The sequence below is a fragment of the Hippoglossus hippoglossus genome, chromosome 2 (assembly GCF_009819705.1).
Source record: "Hippoglossus hippoglossus isolate fHipHip1 chromosome 2, fHipHip1.pri, whole genome shotgun sequence".
In the NCBI taxonomy this organism is placed as follows: Eukaryota; Metazoa; Chordata; class Actinopteri; order Pleuronectiformes; family Pleuronectidae; genus Hippoglossus; species Hippoglossus hippoglossus.
Genome location: NC_047152.1, coordinates 7,039,330 through 7,062,104, shown reverse-complemented (window position 1 = coordinate 7,062,104; position 22,775 = coordinate 7,039,330). Strand labels below are relative to the sequence as shown.

The 22,775-nt window shown below is 44.1% G+C and overlaps 1 protein-coding gene across 1 annotated transcript in view; it reads right to left on the bottom strand.

Moving 5' to 3' along the window:
- Positions 1 to 22,775, bottom strand: part of LOC117775408 (gamma-aminobutyric acid receptor subunit gamma-3-like) — a 59,988-nt gene that overhangs the window by 20,558 nt on the left and 16,655 nt on the right. Inside the window, exons 3-5 of the mRNA XM_034608520.1 lie at positions 16,990 to 17,057; positions 2,018 to 2,109; positions 1,460 to 1,591 (exon numbers count right to left, since the gene is read on the bottom strand). Of these exons, the coding sequence (XP_034464411.1) occupies positions 1,460 to 1,591; positions 2,018 to 2,109; positions 16,990 to 17,057 (292 nt within the window). The remainder of the gene's footprint in view (positions 1 to 1,459; positions 1,592 to 2,017; positions 2,110 to 16,989; positions 17,058 to 22,775) is intronic.

Here is a 22,775-nt window from a genome sequence, read left to right as displayed (position 1 = left end):
TTAGAAAAGTGTTGAAATTAAAGGAAATATTGGGGCTGAATTATTTTTGGGGTTTATTTCTGCACCAAGTTTTTAATTGAGTGTTTGCTTGAACGTGATTTGATCGGCTGGTGCATGAAAAGTGTTGAGGTTGGATAACCCAACGATAACCCTGAGTCCAGTGTTTACTCTCCCTCTCGTTTGTTAGCCGGCTAAATGCCAATACATTCAGCGGCGAGTTGCTGTGTCCGTTCGGCCGCCATTTGGTTCAGGTCAGGCCGCACATAACGGGCTTATCGGGGCCTTTCTCATGTCGCCGGCTGCAGCAGCTCGGAAACAGTGTTGAGGAGCAAACCAAACACAATGAGCTGATCTGAGGCAGAAAGGGAAGAGCAGCACCGGGAGGATATGTTCTCTGTGTGTTGTCCGTCATTATGAGTGACCCCCTTTTCAAAATGACTCATAATCATCACGTCCATCATCATTGTGAAAATATTGATCAGTGCTGCTTTAGTGCAGATTCTATTAGGTAAGAAACACTGAAACCATGGGGCTGTATATCATATTCATGCCTCAGTGTTCAGTGTTATTATCTGTCCAAACAGTCCAAATCATCATCCCCTGTAATTATGAGTTATATTTAACGTAATAATGTGAAGGTTTTTATTTATATAGCCCGTTTGCTTCGTATATTTAGAAATGGAAGCTGCTTGTCTGAAAAGCCACATTTTCCCTCCTGCTCAGGATGTGAAGCATCAGTATCTCTTGTGAAATGTGCCAGTCAAATAACATGCTCAGAGAGGAACCTTACACTTTAGCGCGCCTGTCACTTTAGCACACTTTGATTGGATTTATTTATTTATTCGCCTCGTGGTGACAGAACCTGAGCTCCCCCCCCCCCCCCCGATGCAGAGGGGGCGGAAAAAAACACTCGTTGTGATATTTGCTATTTGGCCAAGGTCTAGTTTGAAACCCCGGACACGCAGGTAAAATTGGATCCTCAAGACAGAAAAAAAAAAAGCTCATGTCAGACCTTGAGGGTTCATAAACCCAGATGCCACTCAAGTTTAAAAAGAGCCTGTCCACTCGAATCCTGAGAGTAGTTATTTCTTCTTCTTTTCTCCGCGCACACAGACACACAGTGACGGTTATTTTGTGATAAGGCCGAGTACACACCGGCTCGCACACGGACACACAACCTCCCCCTGTGTGTCATCTCTCTACCGCTGAGCTGCTGTCAGATGCTGTTTACAGGAGGCCTGAAAGAAAGTGAAGTTTTAATTTGTTTTTGTAATACCGCTTTTGGCCATCAGGGGTTAAAGTGCACTCACTCTGATTAGGACTAAAAGCACGTTGCATTGAGGCTAATTCGTGATCAACGTTAGATACGCTCTGACCCTGCTCGGATCCTTTTGCTCCAAATGTATGTTTCCACTGACTCCTGCGAAGAAATCAAGCTATAGAGTATTTATTTTGTTACCTCAGTGTGTAGAGTATTTTCCCGTTGTTCCAGATCCGCAGCAGCTGATTGGGCGTCGTTATCCAGTGAGAGTCGGCAGTCTTGGAGTTCCTGAAGATGGTGTCGGGCAGCCAGATCAGACCCACCATATTGCTGGTTAAATGAAAGACAGAGGAATATTTGTATCTATACAGAGCGAGCGGAGAAGCAGAGTCAGGGATGATTGCTGCTGAATTCCCTCAGATTTCTATGAGAACCACGAGGCAGCGCCGCTCCCCAATAAGAGGTTAATAAAATACCAGGGCGGCACGGGGGAAACAAAGCACATCAATCAATTGATTCCATTAATTACAAGCTTCTTCCTGAGAGAGAGAGAATAATATTGTTCTGGAATGAGATGTTCACAGTATGAAAATGTGGAAACACAACAGTTGCTCCAGTGGAAAGAAAGACGCTCGCAGCTGAGTCCTGGAGTCACAGTTGATTTACAACAACAGTAGAAAACGCTGTAATTATCGGGTGTGACTGCTACAAACAAGGGGATTTGACGTGGTGTAAAGCTGTGTGGTCAGTGTGTACCTGTTGAGGGTTAGAATCCGCATGCTGCTGCTGTTATACCGCAGACGTGTGTCCACCCAGGTCTGGGCGAAGATGATATCGATCTGGTACTCCTGGGGAGAGAAAAGTACAGTCGATATACTGATCTGAACCCTTTTTGCAGAGTGGTCCAGAGACCGAGGGGAGTCGCAGCGCTAAGCAGCCGCGGTCGAGTTCTTCTCGTGGAGCCGATAATGCGTTTGTTTGAACACAAACGTGTCCACATCAAAGGAAGAACGACAGCACCACCGCGGCGGCACTCAGTGGAAACACTCAGATGCACATTATGCTTTTGATATGGAAATTCAGTTACAGCATCTCTCAAACTGTTTACTTCATCGCATTTTCTTCTGTTTCCTCCTCGGCAGTGACCTCCCCTCTTCTAATTGTGGAACGAGGGATGCTGAATCTGGATTTTCCGTCAGGTAAAACAAGTCGGAATAGTCCTGAATTTATTAAAAGAGGGGAACTTTATTTTAGTTCTTTGCAGTACACGATGAGGCAAAGTTATATTGTGGAAAACAGACCTAGAATCATGAGAAATTACCAAAAGGCATATTTCTTTTTGTCGTGTCGGAGAGGTGTCGTTTCCTCGGGGGTGAATCAGGGTTTTACTGCAGTTGCTGCTTCGGTCCGAGCTGAAATCCGAGTGTTTAAGTGCATGATGTGACAAGTTACCACGACTGGAGGCTTCATGTTCCTCTGGAGAACTGGCATCAAAACAAAAGGCTAAATATAACTGAGGAAAATATAGCTGACAGAGATCTGCACCCATTGATCTGCTTTGTCTTTGAATCTCAGATTAATGGCGTTTATCTTGATTTGAGACAGATGCAAGTTCTGCTGACAGCTGACAACACAACCGTCCTTTATCGGCTCACCAGATTTTAACATCCCCCCCCCTTGATGGACACTATTGTTTCTGTAAAAAGTGATTTCATTTTTTCAACATACACAAGTATTTCGGTTGCAGTTGCAGCTCAAATCTAGACTTTTAAAAGCTGGTGTATATTGACTGTGTGGAACTCGCTCTCAGTCCCGGAGTGAAATCATTTAGAAAGGCCCGCGGAGGTAGAGATGCTGTTGGCGTCGATAACTTGCAAATAATGTTAATAAGAGCAGTTTTTTCTTTTTGTAAAACTGGATAAATGATCCAGGATTTGATACTTGAAAAATGGGGAAAAGCTCTATTTATCGACACCTGCAGAATTTATCAAACTGACACAGGGCATCTTCCACCCAGACATCAGGTCAACATACGACTGACCCATCGTGGCTCTAGATGGAAAGGAATTGATTGGCTCCTGAGGGCAGCACCCCCGTGACCCTGGGGGGGGGGGGATCAGCAACAGTAACATCACGGCTGTGAACTCAAACCATCACTTTTCTGCTGCTTCCCCTCGTATCACAGCTCTCACCTGAAAGCTCGGACTTGTTTGTGCTGCCGGGGTTCGTGTAGTATTTCACATGAGCCCGACCTCCGCCCCCAGCGTCCGCCCGCAGCCTACGAGTCCTGAATGTTAACCTGTGTTATGAAGGTATCTCTCTCACTTCCCGTAAGGAAAGTGAGGGCAGGGAGTCGGGGGGGGAGAAATGATGATAAATGACGAGGTCGGAGCGTTTGAAGAGCAGGGCAGTGACGAGGTGAGAATCTAGACTCGCTCTCTGTCAGCATCTGTCGCTCCCCACAAAAAAAAAGTGAGGGCGTGACGAGGTCAGAGCCAAGACGCCAACACGTACTAACGCAGCATATTTATAAGATAACGACAACAATGAGTAAGATTAACTTGTGTTTATGTTGTTTTTGCGAAAAACGATTTATACAACTGAAGCTTTTGTGTTTTTAAACTTGCCCCATGAGGAACAAATCAAGTCTTCTGCATCTGCTACAGAGGCTGATTTCTTCTGAAGAATTATGACTCGGGGCAAATGTTGTTTTTTATATTTCACCATATGGGCCGATGAGTTTAACTGCTGACATTGTTTAGACTCATGAATCAAGGAAATTGAGTCCCAATGAGACGGAAATCTCATTTTCAAGCTAATACCTCCACCGAGGAGATTCAATCAAACACACTCATAGATTATCAGTCTTTCTAAAAATGCCTGATGTCTTTTTGACAAATCCATGAATTGTTCCCTAGCAAATCAGAGAAAAATGTCACAGTGGTGGAGAAGCCAAGGACTAAACACTTTTAAACCCCATTTAGTTACACTTAATAAACCAGCAGCTATTCACAGCACTCCATCACTTACTCAGAGGCTGAGGACCTCCAACATGGCTGACAGAAGGTCAGTACATCAGCTGGAAGTCCTCTGAAGCACAGGAACAAGGCGGAGTGATACCTCAGTGATAAGGTCAGACTGTGACCACTCTTCAGAAGCTGGAATCAAACGGAGGAAAGTCATATTTTGGCATTTTGGAGAGTTTTTAAATCTGTAGGTTTTTAAGTTTATCAAGCGACTCCACAAAAGTCACTGATTTTGATTTGCAGTTTTCTTTGTATTCTCAAGGCACTTTACTGAAGAAGTACCACAGCACCTATATGTGTAAAGTAAAGAAAGTGAAATACACTAACTCACCTCAATCATCCCAAATTCTCACACAGTGTCAGTCACTTCCTGACTCCTCTGCCCTTTTCCCAAAACAGACAGACGAGACCTGACCTTCCAGATACAGCTGTCACCAGACTGCCCATTGTTACTGTCGGCCTGCGTGACCTTTGTTGGGGGATGATAGGGAGACACACACACACACACACACACACACACACACACACACACACACTGAGGGCGACGCACCCTTAATTCAGACAGTAACAGCGAACCACAACATGCTCCGCCTGACAGGGGGGTGAACTCTCACTGAAAATCCCCAAATGGGATTTTCAGCTTCCACTCGGTCCTTCTCGGGGGCTACACCTGCAAGACAGGGACGCCGAGGCAGGTCCATTATTCATGAGCATTATGCAAAACAATGACGCCGCGTGTTCGCAGATATCCGACTAAAATTAACCAGGGAGGCTCCCATTATTCCCCCAGGGATCCTCCTCCCAGTCAGAAAGTGACGGTGTTAGAGGAGTCCATTACTCACGGCTATTGACTGAAAACAATGAGGCGCAGACTTCGAAGTGAGATGATCAAGAGGGACTCGCATTGTACGTTCTCCGCTGGGAAAACCCTACACAATATGAAGTCAGACACGGGGACTTTCATTATTTAGTGACTAAATATTTTATCTTAGGTTTTAAAATATTAAGAATGTCCCTCCTGTCCCTGGCTCAGTTTTGACACAGCAGTATGTAGGTACAGGAATTGTGAGGAAACCTCACGTGATCAAACATTTATCATGTGATTAATTAAATAATGCCAGCTCTGAAAAAATGGTGCAGGTACACGTTTTCTCAATATTTCAGAATTGGAGCACTGCGTATTGGCAAGGTAGTATTTGCAAAGATTTCAAAAACAAAGTTGTAATATTACGTGAATACCGTCAGGATTCAGATGAAAGAATAAATTAATACTTGCAATCCAGGATTTGTTTAATTCAAAATGGCCCTAATACTTGTGTAGGTATAAAATCTCTTTCTACATATGATATTTGACCACTTTCCCTCACGTGTGACGTATCAAATGAGAGCACATAGTGATGGATGTCACCTTCTCTCAGCGCACAGTGAAATAAACTTGGGAGGGCAAACAGCAGTGGGGATCTAATAATAATACAGGATCCATTGTCGAAGCCAGAGGATGTTGACGGCAAAGCACGTCTGCCTGAAGTTAATTAGCTCGACTTGAACAGCATCGGAACAAATAGCTCGCCTCCTCGCACAGCCTCATCTTTTCTGCATGGACCAATTACACGTTGCTCAGCTACATTTTCTACACCCGTGCACCAAAACATGTTTCCCAAGAGGCGACATATACTCTCTTTATAACTCTGTGTTTCAATTACACTCGCTGCAATACATCACACTCACTGAGCAAGAGATAATGATCCTGCCTGAGTATCCATCTATCCATCTATCTATCTATCCATATTTTTTGCAAAAGCTCAAATTTCATTAAATGACAAACTATTAAATGATACGTTTAAATGCATCTTACACAGTAATAATTAATCATCAATAATCAATAATCTTTTCACTTTAGATAACTTAATAATTTGTAATGCAGCGTGTTCTGTTTTTGTTCGTCAGAACAATGTAAAATTTACATTGTTAGGTTGTTGTTTTCCCATTTTTAACCTTTTTGAAATGTTGGATAGAAAAACAACAAAATTGGAAAGTGTTCATCTCTTTGTTGGGCCCAGAGTTACCAAGGAGTACTACTTGTAATAGAGTATTTAATACTGTGGAAGTACTAGTTATTATGGATTCCTGTACTTCCTCCTCGACTGCAGAGGCTTTATTTTCCTATGATGCTTTACCAAGTGAACTTTCATCTTTACAACTCCCTCACACGGACCTGACTCTGCTTCACCGCTGATCAGGTTGAATCCAGTCGCCTCCAAAACACCGTCTTGCACTTTATTATGTGATGCTTTGCAGTAAGGGGAATATCAAACTTAAGCACAGATCACTGACTAATGTATTTCTCCAGGCAAAACTGATGCAGCATCGTCGGTATAAATATTTATAAGTGAAATATTTATAACTCCCAGAAAATTGGTCGTTGGACTACATTTTCTATCCCACAAGAAAGAAACAAGGATTTCTCCGAGTCATGTGTCCGCGTCTGTGCAGGCTCATCCTCGTGCTTCGCTGTGAAGCGCATTTAAATATTCAGTTTTATTCTCAGAGCCCTCTCATCCACACCGCCACTCCCCTCGTCCCCAAATAATCACATCCAACCCAGAATGCCTTGCTGTTGCTGTTGTCCTGCAGGCGGCCTCTCGGTGACGCTCCTCGCGCGTGATGGGCAGACAACGGTGAACACGACCCTTCCACCGCCGCTCAGGGCTGATGGTGAACTTCTGTCACACGTGTTGCAAACAAAACTGTGCTACTCCTGCAGGTATGAGTGGCATTTTAAAGATTGTGTGTGTGTGTGTGTGTGTAGCTAATTTCACAAACATGCTTTTGTCCTACCTTTCTACTCGAAAGATACTTGGGGATGTATTTAGCAAATGTGGGGGTCGTATCGGCCGTGTTTTCTGTGGGGGAGGGGAGCTCCTTTTACAAACAAGACTTTTTAACTTTTTACATATGCAAAAAAAAAACTATATAACACCCCTTCGAGTAAATATAAACTGAGAAAGCATCATATGCCACATTTAAGATATGCACATTGCGTCTTTGTGTTCAGATCTGAAGTTATGACTCAGAGAATTTGGGCGATTTCTGACGCACATGTTGCTTTCATCTAACACAGAATCTCTGCTCCCTTCAACTTGAAACTGCTATTCAGCGAATAAATCATAAATCATCAAATCAGTTTGATGAAATAAACTCATTCAAACCTAATTTTGCATCGAGGAAAGTCCAACATGGACTGAAACGTCTGCACCTTTGCAGCTGTATATGTGAAATATAGACATTTAAAATCCAGATGAAAGTCTCCTCTACTTCTTCAGGACATAAACAGGAAAAAGATGTAGAATGAAACGTCTGAATTCACAGACCGAGGCAGGATTTTAAACTTCTGACAAATCATGCACCTCTTCTTCTTCTCCTGTATCTCAAACAGGGATCGTGCCGTCGAACCCTCCGGTGCCTCCATCTTTCCTTCAGCCTGTTTGCTTTATGAAGAGCCCATCAAACATCTCATCATTAATTTATATGCCCAGTAAAATTTGCAGCTTCGCTCCCGACACTAAATTTCTGCATCGATTCTGAGGGGAAGACAGTCAGAGGAATTAGAGGGGGGGGCGGCAGCGGCTAATGGGATCTAATGAGGGCGAGGGAAGTGATGAGGGGCGATCACGAGCGGCGAGAGATTAAAGAGCGAGTTACTGATAAAACGGTTATTGCCGTGTCAGCTAATCGATATCGGGCTGACTGGAAAACCCCGTTCAAACCAGTCACCTGTCACATTTAATCTGGAGAGCGAGTCAGTCTTCATCATTTCATGCTGCTGCTGCTGCGGCTGCTTGTGCTTTGCTCCGCCTGCTGCAGGCCCCGATGATTCATCCGGACCTCCATCGCCCGGCTCCACCTGTTGTGTGCGTACGCATCAGCGGATCTGTGAAGCTCTGCTCTGTACAAGTGGAGTCATATGGGAGAAGGCTGGAGTCGTCATGCCCCCTGGTTCCATCAGGTCCCCCCCCCCCCATGTAAAAAGGTCAAAATCAAACAGTTACCTTAGAGAAAGAGAAATTAGATTTGATCCCGGCTGTTAACGGGCCACAGAGGTTCATCAGAAAAACGTAATTAAGCTTCGTCAACGCCGTTTCTTTCTTTCTGAATTAGCTCCTGCATGAGGTCGTCTCAAGAGGCGAAGAGCGTGAGACCTTCTGTGACACATTCAGAAAACCTTTTCTCTTCTGAATTTCCAGCCACGAAAAGACTCACATCATTAAATTACGACTTTATTCTCAAAATCTCTCATTTTTTCTCCTCAATATGGCCCAAACTCTCTGTTGTAGACTGAAGGACGAGTCTGGCTCCAATAGGTAAAAGGGGAACATGTCCGAACTGCTGCCAGGCTGTTCAATGAGTCTTCAGCACTTCTTCACATTCAGATATATTGCAGAGAATATTCCACCGGATATATAAAATGGATGTGAGAGCTTCTTCAGTGAGTCCTCACCTTTAGGACTCATTGCCAGTGAATCCCCTCTAACACCGTCTACACGCTCGTGTGTGGACTGTGGGAGGGATGTAAACCTCCGTACATGCCGGAGATGATAAACTGGATCTGACAACGTGCGAAGCCGCAGCTGAACTTTACTGTGAGATTCACACGTTATCACTTCTCTTGACGTTATGACAATGCCAGATGACAGGATATGAGGAATGTATATCGGGAGAGATCGGCGTTATGAGGAGGAACGTGATCTGTGGCACTTTGAACATTAACATTAAAAGTAATATCTAATATTTAAATGCCAGTTCCCATTAGAAAGAGACAGAGGACATTTTTAAACAATAGCATCTTCCCCTTTTTTTTTTAGCAATTCTAAACTTCATGGATCATATGTTACATGTTGTTTATGGGCTATTTACTTGTGTTAAGAGCTTTATAGAAGTGTCTGGCTCAATGTTCCCCTTCTTTCTCCAAACTACGACATTTCCTCGACATGTTCTTGAGGATTCTGTTGCAAAGAAGCGGGTTGGACATATCACAGATCAGAAACAGGCCGGGGACTTTCACTAGCTTCAGTTTTAAAGGCACAAACACAACTTTATATTGTCGTTTCCTGCTCAAATTGGTTGGTTAAATCCGATCCAGTGATATTAAATGCATCCTCCTCCCTGGAATCAAAGTGAGGCTTTAAAAGCGAGCAATGCACAAACATTATCGACGGCGCACAAAGCAAAGATCAGCGGTAAACATTGGACGGCAGAGGCAGAGGGCGGGAAACACAATGATCCTTTTCAAGTGGAAGATTTTCCTCTGGAGAGGGACGGAGGCTTTGATGTGTGTGGCCTCCGCGTATTTACCCATCTCATCGAGAGTGTGTGTGTGTTTGTGTGTGTTTGTGTGTGTTTGTGTGTGTGTTTGTGTGCCACAAAAATAGCTTCATCTGTCTTTTCAGAGCGGAGGGTCAGGATGTCCTTCAATCTCTATGGACTCAATTATTAAGTGAGTCAGTCTCCTGTTGCTGCTGCTGCTGCTGCTGCTGCGGCGGCTGCACACTTTTTCTCCAATCCGACGAGGATTAAGTGCACGCACAGGTCGCGTGTCTCCACTGATTCACCATTAGAATGCACCGACGGGCCGACGGGCCGACAGGAAATGTGTTTCAAAGTGGAATTAAGAGAGATTTTATGCAAAAACACACCTGTTTTTATCAACTTTAATTATTTAAATGGAGCGGCGGGATACGGAGCGTCCCAGCGCCGCGGCCCAAAACTAGATCCAACAAACATCTGGATTTAAAGGAGATCTAGAATATTATAAAGCCCTTTGGTTTTGGGCCAAGAGAGAAATGGAGCCACTGTCTTTACAATCACATCACTAACGACTGATGATTGAAATGTATTCACGTACCAACGAACACCTTTTACTGTGGTTTTACTGGGAGTAATTGAAAAGGTAAGTATTAAAATTGGAGAAACTTTTTGTTGGACTAATTTTAGAATCGGTGGAAGATATTCAGTTTGGATTTATAATCTTCTTGTGTTTTTACTTTTTTATTTATATTTGGATTTTTGGTTGAATGTTAACACCCCCCCCCCCCCCCCCCGGATTCTTTCTCGTGCTCTTGTTGCTTCCGGTAGTTTTTGGAGTTTGCTTGTTTGCCCGCCTGCTTTATTAGATTCCACACATCATACCTGCCTTGCTGTTAACTCTGCTTTTGGGTCTTCCAGTCTCATAAAATGTGACTTATAGTCTTCATATTATTTTAATTTCATTTCCAGAAAATCGGCAAAAGAAAAATGTTTCATTCGTTTTTTTACTTTGAAACCTTGTGTTTCCATTACATTTTCACCTTTGATCCACAAACCTTCAGTTGATAGTTTTTATGAACAAATTGAAATTGTGCTCAAGTACAGGAGGTCAAGGTCGCATCTGATGATGGGAGGAAAAGTCAGAGGATCACCAAAGATGATACAATCCACCCTCTGTGCACCAGGGATGTTTGAACCAAATTTCACGACAATCCAACCAAGGTTTATTGAGTATTCAAATAAAAACAAATGAAGTGACTTAAAAAACGTCTTGTTCTCGAGCTGCTTCTCATCCCAACCCTCAGCGCAGCCACAGAGGCGTCTGTCACAATAATTACAGTGTTGATTACCCGCTCACGGTTTGGGAAAACAAAACAAAATCAGAAAAGCGCCGCACTCGATCACGACAAATTAAAAAGCATGTCTGCGCTGTGTGACTGTGACGTGCTCTGTGTTTTGGGTCAGCAATAACGTCTTGGAGATGCGCGTGCTGACGTGATGTGTGCGAGGAGAAGGAGGCCTGTGCGAGATTGATGGCGTGCCAAAGAGAATAATAATCTGTCCCCTCCATCGCTGACTCACTGTCCCTCGTCTTTGTCCTTCTTTTTCTTTTCATTATGGGATGATGAATGTGTTCGTTGTCGAAATGTCGGGGACCCGATTAACGGCTAATTTGGCGGGCTTGTCTTGGCAGAGGACGACCTTGATCTCAAACCTGGATGAGTAAGGATTGCTGGGAAATAATAGATCAAAAAAGCATCATCAGCCGAGCCCCCGCCGTGAGAGAAAGAGAAATAAATAAAGAAAAGTGGAGGGAAGAGTGGAATCACTCACATAGAACCTGAACCTCAGTGAGCTTATCAGACCAAACAATAAACGGCACAAGGACAAGCTGGCACAAGTACATCTGCACGCACAGCCACAGTGTGTATGTACAGACTGCTCCTTTATCTCGGGACCCAAAAACACAAACTATTAAATTGCACACGCACAAAAAAACACTCAGCAGCTTTGAATTATTGCATCTGTCAAACTCGGGAGCCTTTTGGGATGACGTCTCTTCAAAGATTATCCATGTAAACACATTTATCTTGACTAGTGTGGATCTGTACTTTGTGTATCAATCAGTTTCCCCTCTCGCCACCGACAGATTGCAACTGACATGTTCGGTGAATGGGGAGAGAGCGTCACGTGTTTCTCTGCATAGCTCGCGTGTCTCATCCCTCTGTTCCCCAGAGTGGAAAACAAAACTATTAAAATACATCAGTGAGCCACACTGTTGTACACATGTTCCTTCATTAAGCAGAACATGGGTTTTATACTCACCACCATGCGGAATTAGTATTAATCCACCGCTGAAAATAGTCCCCAACCGAAGCGTCATTTAATCCTGTTTGAGTAACATTTAGTGGAGACGACACCTCTTGTTGCATTTATCTAAAATACAAACTGTAACGTCACCTATCCAGTGCATCAGTGAAGCCTTTGCACTTCACATTCTGCTCAGTTTTGCCTCTTTAGATTTAGTTTTGTTCTACCATGGCCTTCAATAGCTGCCCATCTCACCTCTGAGATGAGGATCCCAGTTTATCATTAAACCATTACCCCCCCCCCCTAACTGTCTTCTGGAGAGGATCACACAACAACGCATCCACATGGGATCAGGTGACCAATCAGGCCTTGAGCCATTCCTGGGGATCTATGTATAAATAAAGATGCAGTACTTCCTCCCTGTGAAAGTGATAAAAGGCTGAGCCGAGACACAACTGTCGCGCGTCCACAAATAGCAGGTCGTCACCTCCACATGCTGTAGGTGAAAATGATCTGTTGTGACACTTTCAGTCAGATGTGAGCAGCGAGGTGCTTTGACTGGTGTTTAAAGGAAGTACTTCCTCTGCGGCTGATGGCAACAACGCACGTCCAGCGGCAGGAGTGAGGGAAATACAGTAAACTACAGTAAATGTTATTCTTCCAGGTCACGGTGACCTCATATGAGTCTGGGGAAAAAATATATGGCGGAGGCGAACAACAGGGCAGCAACTCTAGTTCAAACTGATTCTGATATATTATCGGACTAAATCTCTTTAAATTCTTGGGCAATTTTGTTTGCTTTGCAGAATTCACCTTCGTTCTGTTGAGAAATACAATAGTCAACAATTTCCCATTCAACCTGATCCACCTTCACCTGTTTCTTCCATTGACTCACCCAGTTGTATCAATAGAGAGCCGTGCCTTCCACTCGGTTTGATGAAATTGGTTTATTTCATGATCAGTGCAGGTGGGTTCTTATAATTTCTACCCTGGATTGAGACACACTGGCTCTCCTCACTAGTAGAGCAGCGAATTCAATGTGCCGCCCCCTCACTGGCTCAAGCACAGACGACAGGAACATAGTGCCGATGTCAAAGTGCGTCTGTCTTTGTCAGTTAATTTACTGGCTTTCTTATCTGACTCACCCAGCACCAGCTATAAAAGCCCGGGCACTTTTGCTCGACTTTAATGCATCTAATGCTGTTTAATCACTCAACCATTCATCCCAGTATGTCCTGAAATTACTATCAGCTTCATTTGGCATTGCATCATGCCGGCCAGTGTCCATTATCATCGGGGCAAACGAGGAAAGATAATGTGTTTTGTTCAAAGGCAGATGAGGAGCCTCCTGGAGTTTGTGGCTGTAACTATGTCGCAGCGCCGGAGATGGTCACTGTGTGTGATCAATGAGAATCATGAATCTGAAACAGCCCTGGGGATTTGACCTGGTTTTTAACACACACACACACACACACACACACACACACACACACACACACACACACACACACACTGGGACTCACAGTCAGAGACAAAGTTGAGAGGGAGTGAACACGCTAAATGGAGGGTCTCAGGACACATGATGGATTAAGCTCAAGTGAGAGGAAGAGTGCAGTGTAGTGTGAACGCGGACCTTTAAAACAAGGCCACGCCGAGCCGTGCCAGGCCATGCCGAAGAAATCCGTTGTTTTCTCTCTGACGTCGTCTACAGGGGGGATGGATTTTTAGAAAACGGGAGGAAACTTCAAGGCGAGAGTGATGAAAGAGTTGTGACTCTGCGCTAATTCCAGTACAGTCGGGCCCCCGGGGGCGGTCAGGGCTCCGTAATCCACTGACCGGCGTCCATCGTCCCTGACAGGGTGAAGCCAATCAGCGCGCACACTGAGGAGAATCACTGGGATGTCACAGCGGGATCCCATTGTCCAGTGAAACAAAGTTTGGGCTCCCGCAGCGAACACAGCCCAGGCATGGCCCACTGACCCACTACAGGCTCCAGTGGTTTGTAATTCAAACTACAAACTATGTTGCTCCTGATTGTGTGTGCGCCTGTGTGTGTGTGTGTGTGTGTGTGTGTGTGTGTGTGTGTGTGTGTGTGTGTGTGTGTGTGTGTGTGTGTGTGTGTGTGTGTGTGTGTGTGTGTGTGTGTGTGTGTGTGTGTGTGTGTGTGTTGCCCTATTTTGTAGAAGTTGAACTCTCTTACAAACTTTAAGTAATAAATAATTGAACACAATCAAAGACTACATGAGTTGCACTGGACGTCCGTGCTGGATATTTTCAGTGCTAAAGTACAATGTAGTTTTAAGAATTCCCTAATTTAAAAAGTCTCGGATAAACATAATTTGCATAACTGGTTTCAGTTATAAATGGAAACAAGGACAGTTTCAAAGGGTTTGAATTTAGAAGCTGGTACTTCTTTGAAATTGAGGGTATAAGATGCAACTTTTTAAATGAGCCCAACCCGTCTTAGTCAGAAGACGACTTGTAAAACATCCAGATCTTTAAGTTTAGTTTGTGTAAATCGAGGAATTACATTGCCTTTGTCAGCTAAGGGGTTCCCCAAGGCTCAGTGCTAGGACTCCAACTTTTGGCTTCGTTTTGGGTTCCAAGATTAGACATATTGGACTTGGTTTGTCATTGATATTACTGAATGTATCTTCACACCAAATGTTACAACTGCCTCAAACTTTACACAATCGTCCAAGCACGTGACCTCACAATCAAGACCATGTCCACGACCTGAAAAAAAACGCTGCCTCGGGTAGAAGCAATATCAAACTTGAGATCGAGCTGTTTCTGAGGTTATTGCTCTTCTGGTGGAACTGAGCCGACACGTGTCCTTGTTCCCGTGCTGCACCCTCAGCGCTGCCACGGCACTTTGTGTAATTATTACACAGCTTTGTTGAGTTTGCACTTCACTCAAAGGTTCAGACGTCTCTTTCATAATCAGCCATGGACGTTTTGATGATTGCGTTTATCTGTGCTTTTCAATCCCAGCTTCTCTGAGGCCTCAGTTCGCCGTAGAAGAATTCTATCGATTTTATCTTCTCTGTCATCTGTTGTCTTTTGTAAGCACACATGTAATAAGTACTCCGCAGGAAGGAGGTGACTGGGGTAAAATAAGCCCCTTCAATGTTATCAAGAGCTTCCTTTGTAATTGATGAATCACGCTGTCTTCAGTTTGCTATACTTTACTCTTCCACTGTAAAACATCACAACAAACAGGAGGGGGAGACAATAGAACACAGCACTAAAGCCCTGGGAGCGATTGTGTCTTTGTCGATATCACATTTGAATTACTGAGACATTTACTGTGTGCACGCTGCTTTTTTCAAACCTTTGTATGGTGGCAATGAAATACCCTGGCGTCCAGGCCAGTGTGTACCCCACCTCTAATCAATACAAACTGGGATGGGCCCCAGTTCAGATTCAAACACTCCCATTGTGTGCCACTATCTTTATGTACGGTCACTCTTATAAATACTATGTTACAAGTAAAAGTTCTGCATTCAGTATCTTTTGTTGAAAAATAATTTACCTACATTACTGGTTTGTGAATTGTTGTGGAGCCAGAGTAGAAATTTGCAGAAAGTGGAATTACTCGCGTACAAGTACCTCAAATTTGTACTTGGCTTTGAGTAAACATACTTAGTTAAGTTCCCCTCTCTCTCTGTCTCTGTCAACCTCCTGTGAATGAATTAATAATAGAGTCAACAGTGTAGACACTGTGTGTGTGTGTGTGTGTGTGTGTGTGTGTGTGTGTGTGTGTGTGTGTGTGTGTGTGTGTGTGTGTGTGTGTGTGACTGGTTCACAGTATTTGCATGGGCGGCTCTGAATCTACTCGGCTCCTCAAAGTCCAGGGTAGAAAAAAAACAACTGAGTTCAACAACACCATTCGTCATCCCAAATTAAATTTACCTCCTTTCCCTTCAGGACGAAGCCGAATGCCCTCTGCTAAACGACTGCACGGTCATTTGTGTACAGGTTAAATTAACGTACATTCATTTAAAATGTCCTCCGCTCTGCCGAACCTTTATCTGAATAACATTATAATTGCTTTTCTCGAATGCCAGGAGATATTAGGGTAATATTTTAATTTCACTTTCAAACAACAGTAATAACATGTGATGACACACGGTTGCTCCTGATGCACAGACATGACATCAGTGCATTCGACTGCCTCATGCGTTAATCAAGCCTTTTTTTTGTCATTTCATTCTAAATGTGCAGATCTAATCTTAACTGATATAAGTTGCAGCCTCGTGCTGGAAGTAATAAAAAAAAAAGGCTAAATTGCTTTTATATCAGGAAATATTTAAGGTTGCCTGGCAACAGCATCTGGTGATCGGGTGAGTTCGGAGATAAAGTGCTTTCATTACCACGTCTAGCTCAGTTAATATTTGCAAAGAAATATATATTTATGATGTTTTGAGAGGGAAATTTTCAAGCCCAAAAATAATATCACACCTGAGCATCTTGACAGGCACTGAACAAACACTTTAAGCTGTTTAGTCGAGCAACCACTTATTATTTCTCTTGTCTCAGAAGCAGCTATTTCCTCAGAGCCACTCCTTCAGTTTCAGTCTCTCAAATGTTTAACGGCCTTGTTCTTAAAAATATACGTTGCTTTATTTTCCTGGTCACATTCCCGAAACCATATTCGCCTCCTATTCAAACTTTGTTCTGTGAATTTCCATGCAAAAAGATTCAGATACTAAATAAAGACCAAACAAACTAGAACAAAATGATTCCGTGCGAGGTTCCTCTCCTTTCCGCAGAGACACAAGCCGCTGTCTGACTCGACAGCGGAGCGCTTTCATTGCAGAATCTCCGTGGCTCTTCTAAGATTCCCCCCAAAACTCACTCATTTGCTTAATCCGAGCTGATCCACGGGACACACAACAAAGCGTCCACACCTGTCTTCCCCGGCGTCCTGTGCCAGGGAAACAGCTGCGGCGGCCCACATGACGTCCGATTGTACAGCGTGAGATATGGCAGCACTCGTGTGCGATGATGCTAATGTCAGACAGCGGACAAATGTGTGTGACTGGGGGAAGAGAAGCGGGGACGGGAGGAGGCGGCTGTACTCACCATGTCGATGGATGACACAGGCCCGATGCTGTTGACATATATGCCCACATCGATGACTGTTGGTTTCACTGCAAGAGCCAGAAGGAACACGAGTGAGTGATGGCCGCACATAGTGTAGACGGGAACACGTGTGAGATTCATACATCTGTTTCATTCTGTCGTCTGTCAGGGTTTTCATCCCCTGGTTACGTCTGACTGAACCTGCAGTGGCAAGAACTGAATCAGTGCTTTAAAACAATGATTATCACAATGTCACCTTGACAAATAAAGGGAATCAAGTTTCTCTACAGTGAAGGCAGAGCCATCCATCAATCAATCCATCCGTCCACAGTGAAATGTGAGCGCTCTATAAATCAAGAAAAAGCTCCAATGTGCTTCCTGGAGCAGTCGCTGTGTTACCATGGCGATTAATAGCGTTTCCAGTCAGTCTGTAGGATCTTGGCTAATTTTGCTTGGCAACAACATTTGAATTGGTTCTCGGAAGCAGAAAATTGGAACATCAGACACGTGGACTGTTACCAGACCTTAATGCTCCAGTTAAGGTGGGTTTCCTCTAAATATGAAGAAGCTTGTGGGAAGAGCCAGAGAAAGTTTGATAAGTTATTGCTCTATATGTTCAGCATCTGTCGGCAAAACACTTACACCTAAACTCCTCGTAGCACCATCCTCAGTCTCAGCAGTGAATCATGTCATCAAATATGTAATTAAAACCAAACAGCTAAACGAACGTCAGTGTGATAACAACTACATCAAATGACAGAAACCATGTACATGATGTGTACATGATGTGTACATGATGTGTACATGATGGGTACTTAGACACCACCAACATGGAGGAGGTGGAGATCATGACCTTTACTGCAGCCAGCCACCAGGTGGCGATCAAGACACTTCGTTTTCAATCGTGCGCCTTAACACACAGTCAGTGGGTCAGGGTTTGCTGCCAATTTGGTCCTAGTGGTGAGTTGTGGTACTGCAATAAAAAGGCATCATCCTCTATTCTTTCATATTTTATTCCATCTACGGAAGTTAAATATTTGTAAAACTTCCCCACAGCTTTGAAATGACAGTTTAATTTGTATCTGCTCGACATCATCACAATGTAAACCCACGCAGGGAAACACTGGAGCACACGTGCAGCACAAAACAGTGAACAGCAAAGAAAGGATAATCTGTTTAATGAAATCATTCAATCAACTGAAATGAGCTTGAAAATATTTCACGTGCACCATTCACTCCTGTCGAGCACACACACACACACACACACACACACACACACACACACACACACACACACACACTCGCATGTACACAAACTCAATATTGAGTGCAATTGAATACGACTGCAGAGCCTCTTTCAGACAGTAGTGTAAATGTAGGCTGAGCTGTTTTGATTGCATCCAACGTTGTGAGGTCAAGCACAGAGCGTGTGTGAGAGCTCTTGTTCGTCCGTCCCCGGAGAGACAGTGTAATCGTTGGTTTGAATTCATTTTGCAGCTTTTTGCGACCAGCACATGTTTGGAATCTGCCGCCTGGCTCGGGGGAAAAAGAAAAAATTGTCGGTTGAAGTGAGGAGGGCACGTCGCCATTTACTGTCGTTTTGTGTGCCAAAGGTTAGGAGTTCTGCCAAGTGGTGTATTTTAATAGATCTCTGTGGGAACTGGAGTCTTTACCCAATAAAGAGGGGGTTGCGCCTCAGTGTTTGCACACAATATATTTCACAGACCGCACCACAAAGCCTCCATTTCCTCTTTCATCCGATCACTAAACAAGGCAAACGTTACAAAAACGTCCAAATCGGCACGTTTCTTTCTCTCCTGCGTGCTCAACTCCCAACCTTGATCAGTTAGATCCCTCGATCGGTTTGCTCTCGGCTTCCAGGTGAGGATGTCGGTGCCAGCGCGAACGACGCAGGCTGCTGCCGAGAAAGGAGAAAATGTTCTCACATGAATCTTTTGGGTAGAGGTTGAAAAAAAGAAATCAACTTTAATTTGAAGCCGTGGCTGTTTGGGGTGTGCACAGGCACCAGCACTGCCAATTAAGAGCATTACACAGAAGGCAGGTTTGCATGTAATCTAACAATATTGTTGTCACATGTTAACGAATCCATGACCCAACGTTACATGAAGACTTAATCATATCGATATTCTCTAGTTATTAGCCTCCTTACAGCCACGTGCTGTGTGATGTAAATGAAAATGCACTGAAGGGCATGTGGGTGTGTTGGTGTGTGCAGAGCCGAGCGGTGTGTCCCAGGGACCTGCTGTGCTTGGCCCACTGATGCAAACAGTTTTGGTTGGTGGAGGCCGGCTGGGAGGCATTGACTCACTTCCAACGGCATGTTCTGCTCCACCAACTGGACAATGAGGCACAACAATGAGGTTGTGGTGTTTTTTTTTGTGTGCCTGTAATTCAGCTCGTACTGTGCCTACAGATATGTTCTCTACCATCTTCACTGGGAATTCAAGACATCAGCATTCACTACCGATGAAGCTGTGGGACGGATTAGCATGAGATTATGTAGAAGTGCCCAAGGAGATGAATCTTTTACGAACCCTTGACTCTTCTTCTAGTGTCACCGTGAGAGCGTCCACTTATCCTCTGAGATAGCTCAACATACTGTATGATGGCAGACGTTTACTAAACATTTATTCAAGCTTGTCAGAGGATGAACCCCCGACGTCTCTAATTCTTCATTTTCAGAAATATCTTGGCAACCACGATCGGTTCCTCGTTCCTGGTTGTACAGTTCTTCTCAGAATCTTCAGCTTAACTTCGTCTTAAACAAGAAGTGAATATCATCAGCTCAATTGTAAACACATTTCCCAGATATACAGTATGTGGACCAAGGATTGATAGGATTGAGATCGTATAAAATCAATGCGAGCCCACACAGCTACACACGACTGTCGGCAGCTGATGCTTCAACTAAGTAGATTTCCACATTATTTATCATTTTGGGCCCAGACAGGCCAGAACCAGAAAGTCTGCTCACTAATTCATCTGCAGTGTTTGTGTTGCCAAGATGTCAGCCTGATATCTGCAGACAGCTGCTAGCTGGTGTTAGCTTCTTGGCAGAGGCCGACTGACTCTAGCAGAGTCCACACACTGTTCCCTCAACTTGCACAGCTTCAAATGTGTGGTATTATCCCCTCTACTCACATTAAAGTGTCTCACATCCCTTTCATTGATGGGAACGTCCCTTCAAAGTAACCAGACTCGACTAACCACAGTTCATAGCCTGTAGTGAAGTAACTTGACTCAAAGTCGCCATTAAAAACACACAAATGCACAAATGTAAAGATTTACCTCGGGGTTGTAAGGATCAGTACTGAATAATTCAAAAGTAAATCTGTATATTTAATCTGAAAAATAAATTTCTACCCTTTTTTTCCACACAGCTGAATCAATAGTTGCTTTCAGACATGAACTGAAGTCCAGACATTTTTGTCGACTTTGGAAAGACGACGAGATTCAAGACCTTCTGGTGATTTACACCTTCTGTCCTTCCTCCTCGCTGCTCTTCTGCAGCGCCGCCCCTCACCTGAGTGTTCTGCCCATTTTCCTGTTGTTCTGAACGCGTCTGATGCGTAAATTCTCCTGCTGCGTTCTTAATATGTGACATGACCAGAGCCAATTACCGGACATTTTTCCAGAATTCATGTCTGGAAACAGCTTGTGTCTCTTTGGAGATATTCTGACCCTGCGCTACCCTTGTGCCAGGAAATGTGTTGATCGCTGCTTTCAAATCCTTCTTTAAGTCACTGCAGGAACTTCTGTTGGCTTCACAACCCGTCTGTTGAAGACTGTCTGGCACTGGTACCGGGCATCAGGCCCATGTTCAGCCTCCGAGTACAATCTTTATTTTCCATTTTTTTGTAAATCTGGCATTGAAGGCGAATGGGACAATACAAACCCATAATGTACAAATTACAGAGAAATAAATGAGATGCATTCATTGTTCACGGAGGATGACTAGGGGCTGGAGTGTTTTCCAGCATTCACTGGGAAACCCCCAGGACACCAGGAGAGGATAAACAATAAAGCAGACGAGTCCAGCTCATCTGAATATTTTGGGATTATGTGGCGGAAACACCGAGTGGAAACCGAGGGGACAACGAGAACGACCGTCCCTCCTGTGAGAGACATCCTCGGTGGAAATGGAGGAAATTGGACAACCACAGGAGTGAATGTACGGGGCGGGGAGCTGACGTGTTTCAGACGAGCAGGTCTGCAGTGTCGGGAAACTGGGACAACCTGAAGGGAATTGTCCTTAATTTACTCCACAGTGGATAATCACAAGAGAACATCACACTCTGTGTCTCTGTAAGAAGCATTTTACACAGACTATCTATCTATCTGTCTGTCTGTCTATCTATCTGTCTGTCTATCTGTCTGTCTGTCTGTCTATCTATCTGTCTGTCTGTCTGTCTGTCTGTCTGTCTGTCTGTCTATCTATCTATCTATCTATTATCTGATGAATTCATCTTCCTCCTCCTCCTCCTCCTCCTCCACCTCCTCGTCTTCTTTTCAGAAAAGCATGACAGGCCCCATCTGCATTACCGAATTACCCTGTGGGTCTCGATTAAGCAGAGATGGCTTTTATGCCTGCTTGGCCTGGCTGGCATGACAAATGCAGCCCACATTGTGAGCCACACACACACACACACACACACAGACACACACACACACATGCACACATCCCTGCTGACCTTTTAACCTCCATATGTTGAGTGTCCAAGACGTACTGTCCAGGGAGCAGCGCAGCCCTCAGCTGCCGTCTCAAGGGGTCACCTTCATCTTCAGAGTCACTCTCAAAATAAATGTGCCGTGACATTGTTCGTCACTTCTTTATCTGGATGTAAAACAAAACCCTGAGATGAAACCATGCATCTGACTGGAGTGGGATTTCTGCAGTTTTTTCCATTAAATCATGTTTTCGACAGTTAATAATGTTAATTAGGTTTCAGTTTAAATATTAAATGGTAACGGCTAAAGGAAACATTTGGAACACTGTGTCTTTGCCTCACATTCACTACAGATTGTCCACAAACAGAGCAGTATCTCCATTTATTCGAGTTATTCGGCATCGCTGACGATATTTTGTAATCACTCCAAAACTCCTAAAAAGAATGAAGGCACTGTGACCTTTGGATTTGTTGCCCAGTTTGCCGGCGAGCCTGAAAAGTTTTTACTATCTTCCCTGCTTCTGCAGTTTCTGCACGATAAGCCTATTAATCCTGTGAAACACTTGATGAAGCCACTTCAAATGTTTGTGTAACCCTCCAATGGGAGAGTGCTGCTCCTACAATATGCCACATGATCGACTGTCTTTGCTCGGGATGAATATTTCTGCACTTGGATTATTCCAGTGTGAGCACCACAGTCTGCACGGCTCTGTTCGTTTATTCCCTTTAAGTCACAGCTATGGCTTTCACAGTTCAAGTCAGATACAAGCGCACAAGGATGTAGTCGGCAGCCTCTGTAATCCATCGCTCCGTACTCCGGTGCGGCCCATGTCATCCACTGTAATCGCACATCGACTCATGCATGACCGCCCTGTTCCCTTGTTACCAGCCTCGGCAGCATGTGTTCACCTTGTGTGTTTGTGTGTGTGTGTTTGTGTGTGTCAACATGTCACAGCTTCACATTCCTGACATTTTACAAGTGTGTAGTTGAGCTCAGAGTTCAAAGATGGGTGTGGTAATAGTATATGATCACATAACTAGAATAGAGAAGGAATCAAATCCGGCTCAATATGTATATAAAAAAATAAGCTGAAGATC